The sequence below is a fragment of the Tympanuchus pallidicinctus genome, unplaced genomic scaffold, assembly GCF_026119805.1.
Source record: "Tympanuchus pallidicinctus isolate F22 unplaced genomic scaffold, pur_lepc_1.0 scaffold2, whole genome shotgun sequence".
NCBI classification, from domain to species: Eukaryota; Metazoa; Chordata; class Aves; order Galliformes; family Phasianidae; genus Tympanuchus; species Tympanuchus pallidicinctus.
The window spans coordinates 32,282,111-32,303,517 of NW_026294721.1; the positions used below are offsets into that span (position 1 = coordinate 32,282,111).

At 40.4% G+C, this 21,407-nt stretch overlaps 1 protein-coding gene across 2 annotated transcripts in view; it reads right to left on the minus strand.

The window, feature by feature from the left end:
* Positions 1–21,407, minus strand: part of ELOVL6 (ELOVL fatty acid elongase 6) — a 66,030-nt gene that overhangs the window by 10,406 nt on the left and 34,217 nt on the right. The window contains exons 1-2 of one of the 2 annotated variants that reach the window (XM_052681870.1): positions 15,718–15,740; positions 12,254–12,385 (exon numbers count right to left, since the gene is read on the minus strand). In XM_052681870.1, coding sequence (XP_052537830.1) covers positions 12,254–12,324 — 71 coding nt within the window. In that variant the 5' untranslated portion in view covers positions 12,325–12,385; positions 15,718–15,740. Of the gene's footprint in view, positions 1–12,253; positions 12,386–15,717; positions 15,741–21,407 lie in introns of those variants that run through there. The other variant, XM_052681869.1, reaches the window with a different exon arrangement.

Below are 21,407 nucleotides of genomic sequence, written 5' to 3' on the forward strand. Positions count from 1 at the left end.
ATTCCCCCTTGCCCTGTCTGTGTTTACACTCTCTGGTGGCCTCAGGCCCTGCAGGAGAAGTGTCCTAGGAGACAGCAAGCTTTTGTGGTAGCAAGGAGAAGACTCTCATACAAAATTTTAGTAGTTACAACAAGAGGTTTATGGCAGCCCACCTTCAGTCTGTAAAGCAAAATATGAAATCACATTTCTTTCAGTTCTGCCAGGATCTGGCTGCAGTAAGGATCAGGGCTTATAGCTGAGTTGAAATCAAAGGGAATGCCCTGGTTAAAGCAGTTACTTGGGTGGTGCAAAATGAAGAAAGGATATTCCAGCTGGGGTTGAGCCCACTGGTTTTTATAGGTGCCTGGGCGCCCATTTGAAGCCTATTGTTCCCAAACACTTTGGGGTAGACATGACAGACAGTTTCAAGGCTGGGGAAGAATTAAAAACATAACAATAACCTTTCAAGAGTATGCAGAGATGACATTTGTTCCCCTACAGGGAGGGAACTGGCAAGACCTGCCATGAAATACCAGCTTCCTACATAAAAAAGCATGGGCTGAAAGAGAAATACATTTCCTGACTAATTGCCCTTAAACTTCATTGGATGAATCCAGGAATGCATACAGTGTAAAAACTACAAGGTTGCTTTAGGCTATCTATCTGATTGCAAAATCATGGCATCCTTGCAGCACAGTGAGCAACCATAAGCTAAGAAACTGATAATTAACTACAGATAAAACATGGGAAATAACTGGCTGTCATTCAGTGACCTACATGGAATTGATGAATCCTATCTGGATCTCAAGTAGCTCAGTCAGTGCAATAGGACATGTACTCTAATCTCACAAAAAAAGCAGCCTAGAAAAGGATCTGGCATCCCACATCCTAAATGGTCAATGTGGTGCAAGGACAGCACACATGAAATTTTTTCTAGTTTATTTGAATATATTAATAACTGACTAGAAGAGCCATTTCGTACGTCTGCAGATGGAGATTAAAAATATTTTGTTTGGATTGTTGAAGTAAGGGTTACATTTTTCAACTAAATGCATCAGCCTCTTCGGTAGTGAAGGATATGCAGTGACAATGTATTCACTAGATAATAGAAAACTTTGGAAAAAATAATACTAGCTAGAAATTTGGCCACATGTAACATTTACAAGGCATTTCACAAGCATTTAAAAGAGAAGACTTTTTAATAGTGAGTTACTTTGAAATCCAAGAGGCACATTTGTTCAAATGATGGCAGATAAACTGAGCCCAACTGTTATTTTTATAATGGCAGAGAAGACTGACATAAATAGACTGTTATTTTGCCATCTTTCAACATTTCTGAGGTGTTTTTGAGCAACATCAAGGTTAGATATGGAAAGAAAGAGACCTGGCCCTGCAGAGACTGTTCTTGGCAAACACACACAAACCACCTTCCTGTTTTATCTCCCAGAGCTGGCCCAAGTACCTCACAGAAAAACCCCATCCCCTCATCAAATGTGCTTGTGATGAGAAGGACAACTCATTCTCACCGCAGAGCAGACCTTCCTTGTTGCTGTACCAAAATTTTGGTCTTATCTGTTTTCCAGCAGTCAAGTGATCTACCACTGCCAGCTTGAGTTGCCCCACAGATACCAGTGCCTCAGCAATATCCAGGCCAGCAATTGCTTAAGCTCAGATGTCTATGTATAAGGATCTGCCAAGAACAAAGCTGTTCTTCAGCTGGATTCCATTCAGGTTTAGACCTAACTTCCTTCAGGCATTTCTCTGTGTTGGCATCACCAAGGCTCTCAGCATTGTATCTATGAATATTTCTGTCCTTAATGGTGTTCACTCTTGCAACAGCGTTGTAAAGTGGCTAAGCATTGATCCATTTCAACCAATGAGAGGTAAGGCAAACTGAAATTTAAGTGTCCTGTCAAAACAAAATTTGTGCCTGAGCCAGGACAAGCAATGTTGGGCAACATCATGAATTGCATATGGCTCAGCACCTTGTCCATGAGATCTGTTTGACTTCAGCAGGACATCTGACCTCACTCTGTAAGTGAAAACTGTATTAGAGAATCCACATAAATGCTCTGGATTGAGGCATTTTCAGAGAAAAGACCCTCATATAAAGCATTTTCTGACCTACCACAATTTTTTTTCTCACTTTTTAATGCTACTCCCTAAACTTCCAAGTCACAAATTCTCTGTCTTTATCACCCCAGGCAAATATACATTTTTAAACGGTTTGTAGACATTAATTAAAAAAATAAGATATACAGTCTATAGACATACGCTTCTTAACATCACCCTTTCATCATGGGCACCTCTGATAAGTTGGCAGCATACTCTCAGGACATAAAATACAGAGTAATGAGCAGAGACACAGCCAAAGTTCATAAAGCCCTGTTATCCAAGAAACACAAACAGCTGAAAACTTGTTTAGCTAGAAGACCAGATAAGAGCAATGCATGCTTGCCCCACACTTTGTTGTACTCCTATTTTTCCTTGACATAGAAGGCTAATACAAACATGGATTTGATTTGACATAGATGGACATGAGGCACAAACAACAAAAGCCTGTATAATGAGTTTTAAGAGCATCTCTGCTTCTATTTCACTTTGTCTTGCCCCCTAGATTTATGTGGGACCAGATCCCAGCAACCTGTTCTATGTTAGGAGAAAATATTTGAATTCTTTTTCCTCGTGGATTTTTTGCTGCTGTTCTGATTATCATGGTTGCTTTGTATATGCTCCTTGCTGATCCCTTTACTCGCAACAGTAAACTCCAGAAGAAAACCAGGCATTTAAAACCACCCTCCTGCAGTTGATCCTGATCCATGCCCAACTCCTTGTGACAGATGCAGATACAAAAACCACACCAGTGAGATGGAAAATTCTGTGTTAATGTTCTTAAAAATTCATGATTTCCTTTGCTAATGACTTCATTTGATAAAACAGCAGAAAATGTGACTATTTAACGCCATTCAACAGCAAGAGATTCTATGGGAAGTTCATTTCAACAGGCTTCTATCCAAGTCTAGGAAGAAGAAGAGTAAAGACATAACCAAGCCAGCCCTGCCACAGGTGCAGCTACCGGCATGGACAAAAACAGACCCTGAACTCTCACAGTAAAAAGAAAAGCTCATTATTTTAAAGTCAATATGGGGATTTTGCAGAAGCTGGGATTTGCAACTATCATGATGTTGCTGTGCACCTAAGTAGAATTCCTTTCGGCTCTATATTGTTTCTGTTTCACTGGAAAAAATTATGCTAGCTACAATTTCCCCATATTGTAATTAAACAAACCATTAATTATTTTCTTGCACTTGGCACAAACAAGTAAAAAGTATGGAAAAAACAGCTTGGTTCCATGATATCCCTTTTGCCTCTGAAATCTGAACACCTTTAGAAAGCACAATTTCAAAGGTTATGAAACCAGTTTTGAAGAGCACTTGCATTAATCTCATGCTTTAGGAAGAACATAGAACTCATTTTCTCCAACTCATGCACCTGAAAGGCAATAAGGTACCTATAGTCTTCATTGTAATTGTAACCATTGTAATTAAGAGCACAATTTTCATGCATGACTTGGGGTAATAAGTGCCTTTAGCTTCCTGAACTCCCTGAAAGCTTGAAATGGTGCTTTTGTTCCAACTTGTAATTCCACTTCTGCGGCTGAGGGGACACATCATTTGGAAACATTTGTTTTCTTCCAGAAGGTGTATCTGCTAACTAGAGATGGACTGTCTATGTCCTGGTGCCTCCAAAACACACGGACACAAATAGTTACCCGCTCTGCAAGGGTGCAAGAAAACAAAGAATTGGGCAAGCCCCCTGCAGAGAAACCTTCCTTCTAACGCCCTACTGCTCCACTGCTCCTCAGCCTCTCCCCTCTCCCATCCAGAACAGATGGAGCTTATGACTTGCCCACTTTGAGGGTGATGGAGTCTTATGGAGGGTGGAATCAAAGCCACTGTATTATCCAAAAAAAAAAAAAAAGGAAAAAAAAAAAAAGGAAGGAGTTGAAGAATAACATATGCTTGTCTCAGTGTGACACTCAGCTAAAACCTAGTGGTCAGCAGTACTGAACGTGCATGATGATGGGGTGCTCTAGCTCTGAGTACCATGTGTGCAAGCAAAAGTTCTGCTGATCTTTGCAGTTTTTATCCCTGGTTTAGCCCAAATAATTTTCTTTGCCTAAGTTCCCGCATACTTTGAGGTTTGGGCTCAGTCCTATCAAAACCCCAAAGCAAACTTTAGAGAATTCCCCTTCCATCTCTACCCCTCTCACACATAAACCTTGCATTTCAGACCTGCTTGCTGTATCTGACCCAGATGTTTCTCCAGCAAGCTTTTCAATGCAAATCGTCTGAGTTTTCAGTGGGGACCAAACCTGAAGCCAGGCCAGCTCAGAGTGATTTAAAAATTGTGCAAATATTTTACATGGCTCTAAGAAATAATATATCATTTGTGCAGATTTATATACTCATAAGCGTATGCATTCATGCCTGGGTGGTTATGACTTTCCCACATGATGAATTATTGGGAAGGAATGGAGGAATTGGAAGTACGTTAAAGTGACAGCTCACTCTGTGGCTTCAAGTGAGGGTAGATACCGTGCTCCTTGCTTTTACGTGGGGATACTCCCTTCCACCCTTCTCTCATCATAAGATTTCCCAGTCACAATTCACCTGATTCCTAAAACCTTGCTCTTTTTATTGACAAAATTGGAAGAAAACAAAACAAACAAATAACAAAAAAAAAAAAAACAACCCAGGCTTATTTTCTTTCCTCTCCAAGGACCTCATTGAGCATCCCAAACAGTGACATCTCCGCGGGGCTACGAATCACCAGATGCTGTCATTGAGCAATTTTAATCGTGTTAACGCCACAGTAGTGTAAAATCTATCTGATTCTCTCTTGCTAAAGAGCAAGTTCAACACCTCTACCAATTGCTGCAACTGCTCTTGGAAAAGCTTATTTATCCGTGGATAAAAATCAATCTGCAACAGCTACTTTCACTGTACAGTCTTCTGTACAGTGTTCTGTACAGTCTTCTGTACTTCACCAAACCTGAATTCTTCCTCCAGGAAATGCAGTTTGATCCCACACCTGCCTTCTTTACAACTGGGATTAGCTATGTTCAGGCAATCCTGAGGAGCAGAGTTCAAAAACAATGCAGCCCCATAGTGTAGGCTGGTGGAGGAACTTGTCCTGCTTACAAAGAGCCACAGAAAAAAAATGCCAGCATCAGATTCTTATGAATAGTTTTTATAACAGTTATGCTTGGTCATCGCAAAGAAACATGAGAGAACAGTAGAATTTGCTTACAAAGACACCATACGACACTGAAAAACATTTAATTGCTTTCTTGCAAAGAATGAAAAACAGTTTTCCAGCTCTACCTACATATCCCTCTATTTCATCTGACTTCCAAAGAGTCAGCTACAACCCAATCAATAGTAATTACCCATCATCTATTCTTTGCCCCTCAATGTTGCTGTTACCTAACAGTGGTCTCTGACCACCTGGCACACTGGACTTGCAGAAACACTATTTCTTGATGAAAGCTGTAATTTCTCAAGCAATAACTCACTCTTCCATCACTAAATAATAACTGGATTCTGGCTGCTGCTGAAGAGCCCCAGCACCCTGCAAAGGCTGTATATACAGTGAGGCAATTTTCTGTTGAGAACTATTTCTTAGTTCTCAGATATTCACTTCAGCAACTTTAAATTGTGGCTAAGATGCTTAAAAAAAAAAAATCAATTTTCTGCTTAAGCCCTGCATTTGGTGCAAAATCTCGTAAGAATTAAGGAATTCATCTAAGGATTTCTAAAGCAGCCCATGAGGATCCATAAGCACAATGTACCTCTTAAGCAATCTTTAATGAATGCTTTAGGAGCATTTGCACTTGTTCCTATGTCATCACTAAAATTATTCTCAGCATCCAATGTTATCTCAAGAAAATTTTAGAATAACTAATATTCCAGTGGTTTAAATGATAATCTGAAAAAAGTGACATATCATTTCTGCAGGATAATTTAAAGATACTTACAGGATCAAATGTATCAAGTTGGCAAAGTGACTGCCATGTGTAGCATTGAAATGTATGTATTCAGGAGATTGAAATTATCCTGGGCAAATAAAGCCAAAATATAATATAGTAAAAGATTTAGCAGATAATCAAGCCACCCAATGGAACCAGCAATCACTAAAGCTATAAAACAGGCAGGTAACAACTCAAGCAAAATCTAAGTTACAGATAAAGACTAGCATTTGACTGAATAAAGAAGGCTTAAAGAAGCTAAAAGTCATAATACAGCTGTAATGAGATGCCCAGAGTCATAAATTAAATGGCAGCTACAGGTCTGGAGTCACTGATCTCCCTTTCCAGCTCAGCACTCCTGCAGGCGGCCCAGCAAGTCTGCCAGGGATGGAGCAGCAATACAGGGAAGGTATGGAGTGCCATAAGCATGAGGAAGCTCACCTGCTTAGAAGAATACCTTAGAAAGAACATTTTACACTTGTCACATGGTGGTGGCTTAGCTAAACAGTGATCTGCTTACGCAGACTTGGTTCATTACTCTCCCAATACAATTGTCAGTGTGTTGAGAGAAACCAGCTGCCATGGGCTGGGGCAAGGTGACTGCATGAGAAAGGTGCAATTTGGAGTTACAGAGGGTCAACACTCTCACTGATTTTGAGTGGGGACAGCAGTGCCGAATGGGTGCTACAAGTAGTTTCCAAATAACGCACTGCATTCACTCTACATTTGGTTTTCCAGTTACCAAAACAAACAAATAGGAAAAAAAATCCACTTTTTTAAAGAAAGGAAGCCCACTTTTGTGCTAAATCTAATGACTGCCAAGAAAAGTTTTCAAGAAATGTTTAGATGCTGTACTGAGGAACATAGTTTAGTGGGAAATATTGGTGATAGGTGGGTGGTTGAACAGGATGATCTTAGAGGTTTTCTTCAACCTTGGCGATTCTGTGATTCTAAAGAAAGCAATTTTAACAGGAATTGTTTAGCCAATGCTATCTGCATCTCCTGTAAAGTTGCATTAGCTAGGTCTCACGTGGCTTCAAACACAGTTCTGGGAATGAAGATGTTTGTCATGAGATGCTCTTCTTATTTAGAATAAATAACATATATATTGGGCATGCCTTCCTGATAGGACTTTATTGCTCCTAGTCCGTATGTTTCTTCCACCTTGATGCTGTTATTTTAATTGCAGATAGCATTTGTTCTGCAATTTATAAATGCACACTGCATAGCACTGTTTGCATTTCACTCTTGGGATTACAACTATTAAGTCTCAAGGATTTGCCTTCTTTCCAACCATTCTGAACTCCTGCTTTTCATCCAGCTTTCAACTTTGGTTCCAAAACGGTAACCAAAAGATGTTCCCAATGTCTTTTAAACAAGAAAACCAGTTAAGTCTATATAGATGAGCATGGCTCAATTGAAATAAATCTTTAAGTAGATATTTGGGTTCTGAACAATCTCATGTTGAGAATATCAGTGCTTCTCAAATATAATTCCCTTGCTTTCAAGTTTAAAAGAGAAGATAATTAATTCACCTTAAATGCTACTTATTAACTTTAATGCTATTTGGCAAATATTGCTCTTTTCATTAATTTATGTTCTCTTTAAATGCATTTTCAGAATCTATACACAATTTCAGAGTATTTTAAGATTTTAATGGGCAGTTCAGCAACATATGAAATAAAGTTGTGTTTTAATTTCTGTGGTGAATGGCAGACCTTGGGACTGGATGAAATTTCAGTGAGTTTTCATCAACTGTCTTATGCATAGGCATGATAACTAGAAGGTATTTCAGAGTCCCAAATACAAGCAATTGGACTCCTGTTTTTAAAGTTATGTTCAGTCCTTTCAGTTCAGCTCATCTCAGGACTGAGCTGCAGATATAATGATTTATTTTGGATTATCCTGTTGGGAGCAATCTGCAGAATCAGTGCATACCTTTCTTTCTGACTGAAGGAACTGGAGCTGTTTACTCCAGGGAAAAGGAGGCTGAAGGGAGACCTTATTGCTCTCTTTCAATACCTGAAAGGTGCTTACAGGGAGAGCAGGATTGGTCCTTTCTCACTGGTGACAGGATGAGGGGAAATGGCCTCAAGTTGTGCCAGGGTAAGTTTAGGTTGGATATCAGGAAATGCTTCTTTACAGAAAGGGTTGTTAAGCATTGGAATAGGCTCCCCGGGAGGTGGTTGCATCACCATCCCTGGATGTGTTTAAAAACCATTTGGATGTGGTGCTCAGGGACATGATTTAGCAGAGGGATGTTAGTTAGGGTGGTATGGTTAGGTCATGGTTGGACTTGATGATCTTTAAAGTCTTTTCCAACCTGAGTGATCCTATGATTCTACAAAATGCTGCTGTGTTTGTGGAAACAAATCCATTACAGCAGTCTCACAAAAGAAAAGTGAGTAACCTTCTTCCAGTGAGATACTTTGGCTGTGTCTTTCAAATACAAAATAAGTTGCTACTGGAATATTTCATTTCTGAGGCTTTGTGGAAGACAGCTAGTGGCCATTCGCACCATTTCAGCCTCTTGAAGAGAAAGTATTTCCCAGGAAGAATGACATACGGATACCCTATACTGACATCAGCCTCTGCTACAAAGCACAGCTGAAGCTGTATTAGAATCTGCACATCCTCAAATAACGATAGCAACTTTACAAATGAGTAGTCTGGCCAAACAAAGACAAATCATGCCTCCAGTCACAATCAGACTTAGCTTCTCTCTTCCTCCTTGCATACAACTGCACCACAATGGATGTTTTAGTTTCCTTCTCTCTTCTATTGATGGGATTGTGTTCCTTAAGGAAAACATTTTGCTATCATTAGTCAGCATCCTGACACTGATTCTTCTGCTGGGAGCCCTTTAAGGATGGAGAGTGACTGAAAACAGTGCCATGCCACTGTCTTCTGCGAAGGTAAGGCAATCAAACCCTTGTGTGAGCTCCTTGCTACCCACACACACACTCTAAGGCCCATAAAAAGAAGAACAAAAATCCAGCTGAGATGTAATGAAACCATAAATTAATGATTACACATCCTTCTGTGAGACCCTTGGTCCCAGCTTTGCTGATTTTTAAGATGCCAACATAGTATTTTTGATATACACTAACTAAAAAAATACTTTGGTGTCAATGAATGATCCTAACTTCTCGTTCAAAGGAGCACAAACATAGGACTAGCAATTCAAACTCGTGTTTTTTTAGATTTTTCACTCTTGGAAATTTTCTTAAATACATGGCTGTCATTTTGACATGCAGGTGAATCAGCAACAGTTTCTTCGGGGTCTTATAAATTTGAAAAACAAACAGTGGGATCCCGTTGACAAAGAACACCACGGAGCTGCTCCCACAAGACCTCAGTGCACAACAACTGGCTGTGGATGAAGCGCATAAAATGGAAGAAAAAAAAAAAAAAAAGACTGAAATCATGTCATGCCACAAAACAATGTCTTCAGTGCTTGAAACAGATCAACAAATCTACCAGAAGGAAAAGGAAAAGAACCTAAGAAAAACATCCCAAACTAATTCATCAGCAAAAGACTTCAGAAGATCATGTTTTCACAGTGGTTTCAAAGTGAAAAGCAAGATTTATTGTCACTGCCTTCACAGAGGTATTCACATAGAAGCAGTAACTTTATCCCAGAGACAAAATGTTCGAAACTAGTTGATGCTTCCAAAGGGAAATAAAGCAGCTTTTCTGTCTCTCAGATCCTGCTGGCTGCCAGTGTTGACACAAAACTTAGTCTTACCAAACTCCCCGAATGCTTAGCAAGCTCAGCAGGGTGTTGTAGCTTGTTTTGTTTATTTATAGGCGTAGCAGGTTTCCTACAGTAGCTGCTACCACATTTAAAGGATCTTGGCAAGAGCAAGGCACTCAGGATACATTGTGAAGGAAGGCCATGTCATTGCCTGGCAAGCAATTTCATGGGCTTTTTTTTGTTTGTTTGTTTGTTTGTTTAAGTCCAGAACACAATTTTTCCAGCCTCTGCTAAGTGTTACTATTTCTGAGGATATTTGAAGTAGGTAAAAATGGTAGGAGTGCTAGCAGAGAGATAAACAAGGACTCTGGAAAAAAGCCTTGCTCTGACCTTGAGGCTGAGGAAAATACTGAGGGCTCTCTAGGCAGGCTTTTCTTCCTCACTATAACTGCTCACAACAGAAGTACATTACTTAGCATTTCCTAAAGGTATTGTAAAAATCATAGTATTTCAACAGCCCATAAAGCTAACGAGGAAGACTTTTTAAAATTGAAGAGTATTTTCCTGGATCTGTAATAAGTAAAACAACAGCATCTAAATCTATCCAAGTTCACCTTCAGAGGAAGCAGAAATATCTTTCAGATCAAGCATGTGCAAATGAAACACCTCGTCATGAAAGGAGCCAGAAAAAACGTCTCTTGGAAAGTAAAACTCAAGTTCCTTGTAAAGTTTATGGCAAAGTCTAGTACAGCTGGCTACAGAGTCAATAAAGTTGGGAGTGACTCTGGAGTGTTCATTCTGGCAACATGACGTTTCACAAAGGTGAAAGCCACATTTTAGATTTCACGCAGACTTCCCCATCAGCTACTACAGACTGTGCATTAGCTATTTCATATGGTTACGATGGAAAACTCCAGCTATCAAGTAATGAACATGTTGATTTCAAAGTCTGAATGTTCTCAGTCCACCTACACAGCACTTTCACACCATGGCGCACACTGCTATTTGTTGATTACCGCATTGCTTTGTTTTTGAGAACTAACTAATCAGTGAAATTGCTTACAAGCCCCATACTGTGCATGTCAGCCACAGAGTCAACCCCAAAACAACGTGATTTTAAAAATCATGCCAGTGACCCTCTTTGAAGCACAGTTATGAAGTTGTGTGTCCTGCCTGCAGGTCAGGAAATAAACTACAACCTCTCTGCATACGTCAGCTTCTTTCTACTGGCTATGCTCAATAACAAAGTATAATTGGAATATATACTTAGGGATCCAACTGGCTAAAGATCACTTTACAAACTGATTCACAAATGACGTGTCACCTAAAAAGCAATTCAGCAGTTGCTGAACCTCACCAAGAGATGACAATTGTGTACAGTAACAACAAAATGTTAGACACACAGACGGAAGCACAGCACCAAATGCCATAAAACAAAAAAGGTAAATTTTCAGTGTTAGAAATTGCTCTCAAAGTTACCCCAGAACGCTCAAAGCTTTTTATCTTATTATTATTATTATTTTAGGAATCTTTAAATGATTAAAATCAAGCAAACGTAGTTTGAAGTTCTACAGGTAGCACATTCCAGCTGAATGAAATAAGTGAAAAATGTAATTTATTTTTCCTCGCCAGAGTTTTAGGAAATGCCAGTGTGGATTCTGAGAAGAAAGGAAATAAACATAAGAAGGCAAAATAATCAGACTTCTCTATTTCTGCTTTGATTTAATCTTTAGAAACTCTCAGCCTAAAATACTCCCATCTTGTGAAAAATAATTCAACCCTCATGGCTGCTCAGTACACAAACATGCTTTCTGTACTTGTGAACTATTCAAATCAGTAATTATTATACTGATACTAGAAAAAGACACTGGTATCAGTGTTAGATATTTGTTTACAAATTTTTCTATACTATGTAGAGTAAATTATCAAGAATGCGAACCTGATTTCCCCATACTCAGTGATATACAAGAAACACACATCTAGAGCAGTCCATCACTAAAACAGAGCCTTTTTGCTGTGGAGCCACCCATTTGCTGTATTTGTAAGCTCTTCACTTCTGATGGAATAACCAGAAACCAAATTCCGATCTCAGTCACAGTGGCCCAGGTTTATCTCACTGTAATAGAGGTCAGAACCTCAATTAAATATTCCATATATGCAGCCATATAAATGTAATGCCAACTAGCAAATCAGAACAAGACTGGCGTCTTAATTCATTTATTTCCATTTGTAGTTTGCATGGTAAATTTATTGCAAATGATTCAATGACTCATGCTTTTTCTCCCGTCCTCCCTTTCTTTTTCACCTTTGCTCTCCAAGAATAGTGCTGATTTCTCCCCTCTCTGAATGCTGTATGATCTGGCAAGTCAAAGGGGACCATTTAAATTGTGAGGACTGGATCAGGACATAACCTTGGGGAGCAGCACTAAAGAAAGGCCACTTCTGGGCAAGTTTGTTGCCATACTAGCACTGCCGTTAAACTTCACAAAACCAAAACCCTTTTCAGAGACTACTGTTGACAGCAGTTGATGAGAAGGAATGCCTACCTGAAGACAGCAAGGCTCAGGGACCAGAGCACTAGTGGTTTCCTCAGTTCAAATTTTGCTCGTTTATTCATAAGGTGCCGACCACCAAATATGAAGGCAGCGTACAGTGCTGAAAATAGAAAAGATTTCTTCCTGCAAAACAAAAACAAACAAAAAAAACACCTGTTAAGAACTGAATTAGTATCAGATAGATAGCAGAGTCACAGCTGGACATAAGTACCAAGTACTTATATGTTTCCTTGAAAGGAAACTCTGCAGAAGACATTGCCACAGCCTAGTGGAGATTTCTGTTCCTGTACGAATCTACACAACGGCACATAGGTCCAGGTATTACTTCAAGCAAAATTGATCCTGGGGTAGTTCTGCCCAAAAGGACAACCACATTTAGCTGTCTTTCTCGGTTTACAAAGACAGATCTTCTGTGAAGATCAGAACAGACACTAGAGAGCTCATGCAGACCTCTACCTTCTACCAGCACGAGGTGAGTGCTTCATGAGGCTTTGTGACTTGTTTGTTATTTTCATATCCTATTTCCTGGTACTTAGCAATTTTGTTTCCCACTGTTTCTTACTACGAAATGCTTAAAGATCTTGAACATTTCCAGGCAGGATGGTTCTCCCACCAGGGCCAGATGCAAGAAGTCAATAGCCCCATTAAGCTGCAATGATGCTATGTCATGCCTTGCTTACAATTGCCATTGTGGGAACTCCAGTGAATGTGCTGAAAGGTCACGCAGGGCTCTGCAGTGAGGAACTTCAGTGATACTGGTTTAACTGCAAGCCCTATTTTTTAAAATGCCTGACAGTAGCCCGACTCAGCAATAATCAGCAAGCATTTGAACTCTGGTACTACAATTCATTGCAAATCAACCACTGGATGTCAGAAATGAACTCAGTCTGGGATTTTTTCCCACACATCACTATATTACGCAGAGTAAAACACCATTAACATACAGCTCTAATGGTGGCCTGACTGGGTGGCTATATTTAGGAGCAGATTCTTTTCTACAAAAGCTATAATTATATACAATAATATCAGTGGAATATGGCTTTGCATCAGGAGGTGCTGGCTCTTTCTGAATCCCTAAAGGAAAGACACACACAAACTTTCAAGAAAGCCAACTATTTTATCAATATCCCAGGAAAGGTGATGGCAAGCAACAAGATCTCACGTCCCTTCTGACACAGAAAAGAGGAACACTGTGGTCTTCATAACTGTACTGGACTTCTTCCTTCCTCGCAAGATACACCATAATAATTCACACTAAGTGATATTTCATTTTAGTCCTTATTACTGACATTATTTCTTGTGAGTTCAGTCAGCTGAATGAGGTCAACAGCCAGATTACACTAATTAGAACAGATTAATTTTAGGTCACTTTACTAGCTTCTTAATGAGTTCAGCATTGTCTGCAGTGACTGCAAACAGCATTCCCACTGCACACAGCTTGGTGCTGGCAGTACTACACATGAGGTGTGACTGCTTGCATTATGTGATGCAGAGAGCAGCTGGAAGCTGTTTCAGACAAGGAGTGAGGCAACACTTATTTCCTACAGAGAGAAGAACAATACTGAATGAGGATTAGTTTGACTTCGAATGCATTTTATTTTTATTTTTGATGACTCCTAATGACTTTTGATAACTCCTACTTCTGTCAGCCAAAGGTCTTAGAATTTTCCACACTCTGCAGCATAATAGTGGATAAAGGACTGGTTAGTCCAAGTGATACAGTTATGAAGGAATTGCAGAAGTATGTACTCTTATTAATCTGTTAAAAAGAATTAGATTGATATTACCCAGCCTCCTAGCAATAATTTTGTTATAAACATTCATGAGAGGTTCATAACTACAGACTGGTTCCTAGACTGGAGATACAAAGCAACAGCAATCTCACAGCAGTCAATTATATCTGATGCGCTTTCAGTCAAAGAGAGCTCATACCAAATGAGGCTTTTTAAAGACAGAATATTGGGTTCATTCAACAGCACTGCAACTTTTCATTACTGCTATCTGTAGAGACACTAAGTAAAGCAGAACAATAACAACAACCTTGAAGCTTAGAAAAAATCCAAACCCCAAGAAACTCTGGCAGACTCACATCCATTAAATTCAATGCTAGCATGTTCATGTGTTTGTAGTCAACACTGTTCTTCAGGGTAACACAGCAGACATAAAGACAAGGCTGCCAAATCCTCCACATTTTTCTGACATGTCTGTTTCTCACAGTTGTCTCCCACCTTCCTACATTTTCAGACTTCAGGGACTAAGTACTTTCTATACTGAATACAACTTCATGTCTTGCTGTAGAAAGTTGCCAGCTTGTTCCCCCAGAAGGGAAGCAGAGGAATTTTCTAGACGAGCTGTAAGATGCCCTGCTCCATCTGGACATTCCTATGAAAACGGAAAGGCTGAAAACGCAGGTGGCACCCCTCACCTAAATGCATGCTAATAGACTCAGGCTGCCAACGCTGCACAAAGCACTTCAGTCACTGTCTCATAAAAATTCTAAAGCAGGGGCAGGTACTACCTTCAGCTGGAACACAGCCTACAGTTTTTGACTGACCCTCTGCATTGTGTAAATCAGAGATTTTATTTTTTATAGAAGGTTTGCATATTTATACACTGTCCAGAGGCTTACGCCCTTCATTAGATTTGCTGCCTGTTAGAGGCAACAGGAAAGAAGAGAAGGAAAAGAAGCAAAATTGAGAAGAAAGAGGCAGAAAAAAGTGATTTAAGAACACTGAAAAGAGAAGAAATGACATAACATGTAAAAATAACAGCCCAAGGCCTCGTGATGAGTCTCACATACAGCAGCACGAGCCATTCTGGCATCTGTAATGTGAAGTGGAAGTGAGATTACTCTAAACACTGCAGTGCCTCCAACAAGGTGTTTGCAGCCCAGATGTACTGTTGTCACTTTCTTATTCTGATTTCTTATTCTTATTCACTGTTATAGAGCTTTCTGATACTAATGAGGAAACTGATATAGATATATAAAATTTAATACTTTCAAAGAATTTTCTTTAATGTTTAAGGAAATTCTCACAGAAATACAGAAAGGACAACCTTCGTTGATCTTTGAATTACTCTCTATAAGGTAACACAGAATTAGCCCTATTACAGCACTCAGCAGGGGTACAGTAAAGTGAAGCAGGGCTATCTACTTCGATTTACCTTCCATAGGTTTTTAGACATGCTTTTTATAAAGATCTACTTACTTTCCACACACAGAGCTCATTCTTAAATTCATTACCACTTCTGCATAAGCAGTTAAAGGCAACAAATAAAAAAAAATCCCAGTAGCCAAAGCAGAGGCAATTTCAGGGTCCTGATGTTTTTCTTGTGGCATTCTTCATCAACATTTTGTTTACTTTACAAAAAACACACATTTCACTAAAAAGAAACATACACATACAAAAAAACCCAAATGCTTAGTAAGATGAAAGACATGACACCTTCCTTACCTGCTTCTCCCAGCTTTCAACAGAGAAACCAGTTGTGTTTATTATTGAAACTTCAACCTTGAGAGCCTAAAACAACTGTAACACCATAACGTGATGGAAAGTACAGTGCTAATACTGGGGTAGCAAAGTCTTCAGCTGTAGCAAATAAGGACAAGCCCAAATGCAGCAAGCGCTTAAATGATGTCTGGGAAGGAGCAGATCCTGGCTCTACCTCTTCTGGTCCCACAGGCACCTTGCATGCACCTGAGCTCCCCTGGGTTGGTCCTGCCTTCCCACCAGGTGCTCAATCACTGGTTTAGGCTGTGACACAGCATTTCTGCTAGAGCAGCATAAATCACACAAGCATCTCCATGACTGCGGTCCACTAGCAGTGGCTAGCAGCTTTAGCAAAGGAACTTTCTCTTGGAGGCTTGTTTAAGTATTGTACATTCTGCATGTACAAAAAAAAAAAAAAAAAGTGTGAAAATGCTTCAGTCTCTCAGGGTGTCTACTTCAGAAACACTGTCAAAGCAACCCATTTTCTCCCTCTTCTCAGATTCAGCCCTGACAGAGCCAGCACAAAAAGATGTGATGTATCAGATGTGTGCATGGAAACATGGTCTGAGAGCTGGAGCTGCTGCCTTTGTTTCCCATTGACCAAATCAGCCCTTATAATGGAGAAAAAGTGAAATGCAGAAGACGAAGACCAGCCTGAAATGCACATGGCAACACAGACCAATTTACTCCTACAGCCTAACCATCTTTTGACATTTATATTTAGAGCAGCCAGGACGAGTCAGACATGCGGATAGGTGACTCACCAATGACGCTCTTTGACGTCACAGGCTACTGGAGTGTAAACAGGGATACATCTCAGAATGATCATCTGATTTCCAAATCTTGCCTCTCAAGCAGTGCTCAGACCTTCAACTCCCTTGTGAGGGGCACTGCGGGGTATGTGAAGGCTGTCCATCCCAGCAGCCAGGGCAACTCCCCATGCACCCCTCTGCCAGGGGCAAGAGAAGAGGAGTCAGAGAACAAGTTCCAGGCAGGGTCCACTATCCCCACAGCTGCCTTTTCACTGGGATCTTATATCCATCAACACATTTATGGCATTATCAATATCCAGAAGCTGCATCCTCAATCCACAGGCTCAAATCCATGGAAAAGCAGCCTGGTTTAAAGGGAACTGAACTTTTTTTGTGGCTTACCGCAAAAATCACAAGCATCTGTGATCCAGCTGGGTGCCTGCCTACAGATTCATTCCCCATCACCAGCCTGTGTGGGCACTGCTCCTGAGGAGGTAAGGTCAGGGAGTGAGGGGCCACATCCTCCTTATCAGACACAAACTAAAGTGAATGCAGCTAGGGAAGAAAACAACAATGGGAAACCTTATAATTTGCTTTCCTTTTGTAGAGGAAATGTTAGGGAGGTGTAAAGGTGCTAAAATGAAGTTAAAATTCATGGACAAATGTTTTAGATAGAGTAGTCAAATTCAACTGTGAAGAATATGAAATCCCTTGGTCTTTATAATCTTATAAGCTTAATGAAAGAAACTACAAACCCTTAAAGCATGTAAGCTACAATCATAAATATCTGCAATGTCATGAGAGAAAAATTATTCTTCAAGTGGAAAGCAATGCAGAAAACAAAATCCCCAGAACTGTGGGCATTGAAACCAGTTGCCAGAAGTTTATTATCCCTGAAGACAAATCAGCTTTATCCTGGGCTCTGTCCCAGACTTCCTCCACTTCTAAGTTGTGCTGTGAACAGTGATGGCAGTGTGCTTGCAGTGATGGCAGTCTTCTGGGTGTCTTTGCCTAGCACAGCAATGGAAATCTCAGCCTGGCAGGCTGGATGTCCTCACATTCTATTGATATCCCAGGTGACAGCATTCAGCCTCTGCTAGAGTCCATGTACATATCTCCAGCATCTCCATTCTTCCTTAAGGACAGGCAAGCATCTGACCTCACTGCTGATGCTGACCATAAATAATTACTATAATGGCCCAATATTTACAGCATTATAACTACAAGTTGACCGATAGGAATGTACTGGCAAAATAATGACCATCCTTGGCCCTGTTAAGAGTCTTGAGTCTTCATGGCTGCTGATGTAGTCAGAGAAGCTTCCTCTCCAATGGGAAGCTTGGCTAAACTCATTATATCCCTTTGATACGCACCTACGTAATGCTAAGAATTGTTATGGTTATAAGAGGTGATGAAAGCAGTGTCTCCCTGGACCCACCAGGCTTTGGTAGGCCTTTAGGCAGCTGCTAGAGAGATGACAGAGAGCAGAGAAGCCGATGTAGGTCAGAGCACTGAAGCTCTGATGAAAAGTTACAGTACTTTCACTCTTAATTTCATCAATGCAAATTTAAACCTCTGGCCTCAACAATAAAAAACCTGGAGCTAATAAACAAGCTCAACAGCAAGTGAACTTGGGGACTACTGACCTACATCTCTCCTGGTTAAAGCTGCTCCAGCTGTCACCTGAAAGCAATTAATGATGATACAAGTGAAGTTATGTTATACAGACACAGCTTGAAAATAACTAGATCTCCTATTGCCCCACTCCTTTCATCTGCTTCATCTGATCAAAACAATCAATGATTACGAAATCTAATGAATTTATATTTAAGTATTACATCAACGTAAGACCTACAGATCCAGCAAGACCCCTCGCAGCAATTTCTGAATGTTATTTATATAGACAAGTGCTGCTTTAGTCAGTGCTCTGGGGACAGACATTTCTTTATTTGAAAGGACATGATGCAACACTGGAAATAACAGATTAGCCAGATTTTGCTAACACTACGTATATCCCTGCATATGCAGCATATGCAGCATATGCAGGTCAGCTATCTCTTTCAGTGCAAGTGCAGCTTCTAAGTACCCTTGGAAACAGTGACTTTTGAATCCCCCAAAACATCGAGAATAAAAATAATAATTTAAAAAAGCAGTTGTTAAAAGTGGGAAAAAAAAACACACTAAACAAAATAAAAAAACCCTAAAACATGAAAAATGCAGTGATTGCTAGCAAGTTTTTCAGTCTCACTTAAAAGACGTTCCAGCAGATGTTGCTTCCTTTCAGCCTTCTGCAATACTACCTCAAAATGATGTTGCCTCAACTGCTACTGGATTGCAAAACACAAACAAACAAAACACTTCTGAGCACGTTCACAGTCAAAAGAGACACAGGATTCTCCTCTGGAGCAGAGCGTAGCCTTAGAAACAGGGCAGCCACAAGCCATGTACAAATAAGCCTTTATATGTCAGGCTTGGGGACCACCTCATGGATAGGATCACTTTGTAACTCTTTCAGTGCTGGCAAAAATTAAATTCTCCTTGAGGAAATCAAGCTGAAGGGATGCCTGAAAAGCATAACAAATTAGAATGACCTCACTACAGTTCTACTCCTCATCTAAAGGCTGAGACCCAGACAGATGGACCTGAGCAGGCCAGCAATGCCATTTTGTGGCTCAGGTCTGATTAAAAAGAAATATTGGTGCCAGTGAGATCTCTGTAGTAGAGCTGCAGAGTAAAACGACTTACTTTCAAAGCCTGTAAAAGCTCATGGCTCTTTGAAGGAGGAGGGGGACAACAGAGCTCACAAAAAAGATATTTGAGCTGAAAAGGAAATAAAGGAATCATTTCCATCATGCATCAGTGAAGAAAAATCAGGCCACCTGGAGAACAACTACCAGTTCACCAGTCCTGCAGTACGCTTTGCATGATGGCAAAGATTGCTTGAAGTATCTAATAAAATCTCAGGATATCTGGCCTTTGTCTACTGCTGTGTGATCAAGTAACAAAGGAAGCCAATGGAAAAGCTGCAGCAAACCTGAACTCAATTCTTAGCTAAAGGAAACCAACAGAATCCACAAAAAAAAAAAAAAGCAAAAAAAAAAAGTGCAATCTTGCATCTTTTCAACCGTATCTCTAAAACAAAGAGCCCTTCCAAACAGCCACTCCCTCTTTTACCAACTGGGTAGCAGTTTGGAAAAACGTTTTCCAGCAGCATGAAGAAGTTCAGAGCCACCACAAGGCAGATTTCCATGTTACTGCCTCCTTATAACATGATGCTCTGCCTGTTGTCCAATACGTCCCCCAGCAGGGAACATGTTAGTCAGCTAAGTAATAATTACCAAGCAACATTTTGAGGAACTAAGCTTCTTCACTTCGTATGTAAGAATGTTATGATTGAAGCAGAGGCTTCCATCCTCAGATTAATACGTTAATTTATTTTTTAGTACTTTCTATCTGTTGCAATTCTCATTTCATCACCATGACTTACAGTCTCCTCCTTAAATCCAGAACTGTTTTACCTGAATCAGTGCCTTTAAAACAGAACATTACAAAGATAAAGGAAGAAGCAAGCTAGCCTGAATCCAGCTAAATATATTTGAGAAGAAAACAGCCTGAGAAATACTGCCAATGGTAAACCAGTGGAAGTAATTTTCTCCTTATGGTCACACTTCTCAGTAGCCAGCTCAGAAAGTAACAGGCCGGATGCCACTCCTAAAACCTGCAGTGGAAATGAAGACTGGGCAGGAACATAGTAAATGTCTGTGATCCCCACCACCCCTTCCCCAATTACTCCCACAGCCAGGCTGTGTTTCAGGCATTTTTGGCAAACATCCTGTTTGCAGTCCTGAACCTCCCTGTAGCAATAGGCATAAACTGGCAGGAGTGGCACAAGGCAGTACAAAGTACACAGTATTAGTGTGGCTTATCTAGTATCCTGTCAGCAATAAGTTGGTGACAGCTCATTTGGGCTTTTCACCCCTGCCTAAACCTTTGTGCCTGAAGCAGGCGCCCACATCTCTCTTATTAGAGGTGATGGGACATGCCAGCTTGGCCTGGCTGAAAAGCTGGGGTCTTTCTTTCCCTTCCAACCATGAGAGCACGGCTGTTCCCTGCCCTTAGTTGCCACCTCACCTAATTAGATGGGATCCTAAACTGCTTAGCAGTATTTCACTTTCCATCGCAGTACAAAGAGCCCAGGTTACTATAGGATTAGCAAGCATAACGTTTAAGTGTTGTGTACACATGGAGAGGTTCAAATCCTGTTTTCTGCCAAATCCTGGTTGCAGAGGACCTGCTGGAACATAGGAAGTGCCAAAAGGAAAGGAATCTGGACCAGGGTGGAAGTGGCTGCACACATGACACTGCACAAACGAAAACCAGCATGACCAGGAGGGAGCAGTGACTGGCACACAGCTCCAACGGAAGGAAATAAAAATGCTTTTAAACAATTCAAATACCATCTTCAGAATGTAATGACCTCGGTGACTAAGGAACAAATTACTGTAAACAAAGAAGAAAGTCTGCTGGCATGTCAGTGATACCACTTCAGATGTTTTAAAATAGAAAGCAGTCTCCCACAAAAGTAGGGAAATAAGTGATCCAACCTTCGCTTTTTTCCCAAAGGTCGCATAACCAGAATCCGTTTTACATTTCCATAGATATTCCTTTTGCTATCACCTCTCTTAACTGAATTTCCACCACCGATTTCTCTGTAACTGTTGGATTTCTCTCCAGGGCAGGCTTACTAGCTTAGGGCTTATACAGAAGTGAAAAAAAGTCTGGTTTAGGAAAGAGCCAGCGTACTCCTCAATAAATTTTTATATCACACAGAAGGTGCGATGTATCCGTTTATTCTCATTACCTATCCTTACCACTTTCTTCCAGATGACTTTTACAAGACAC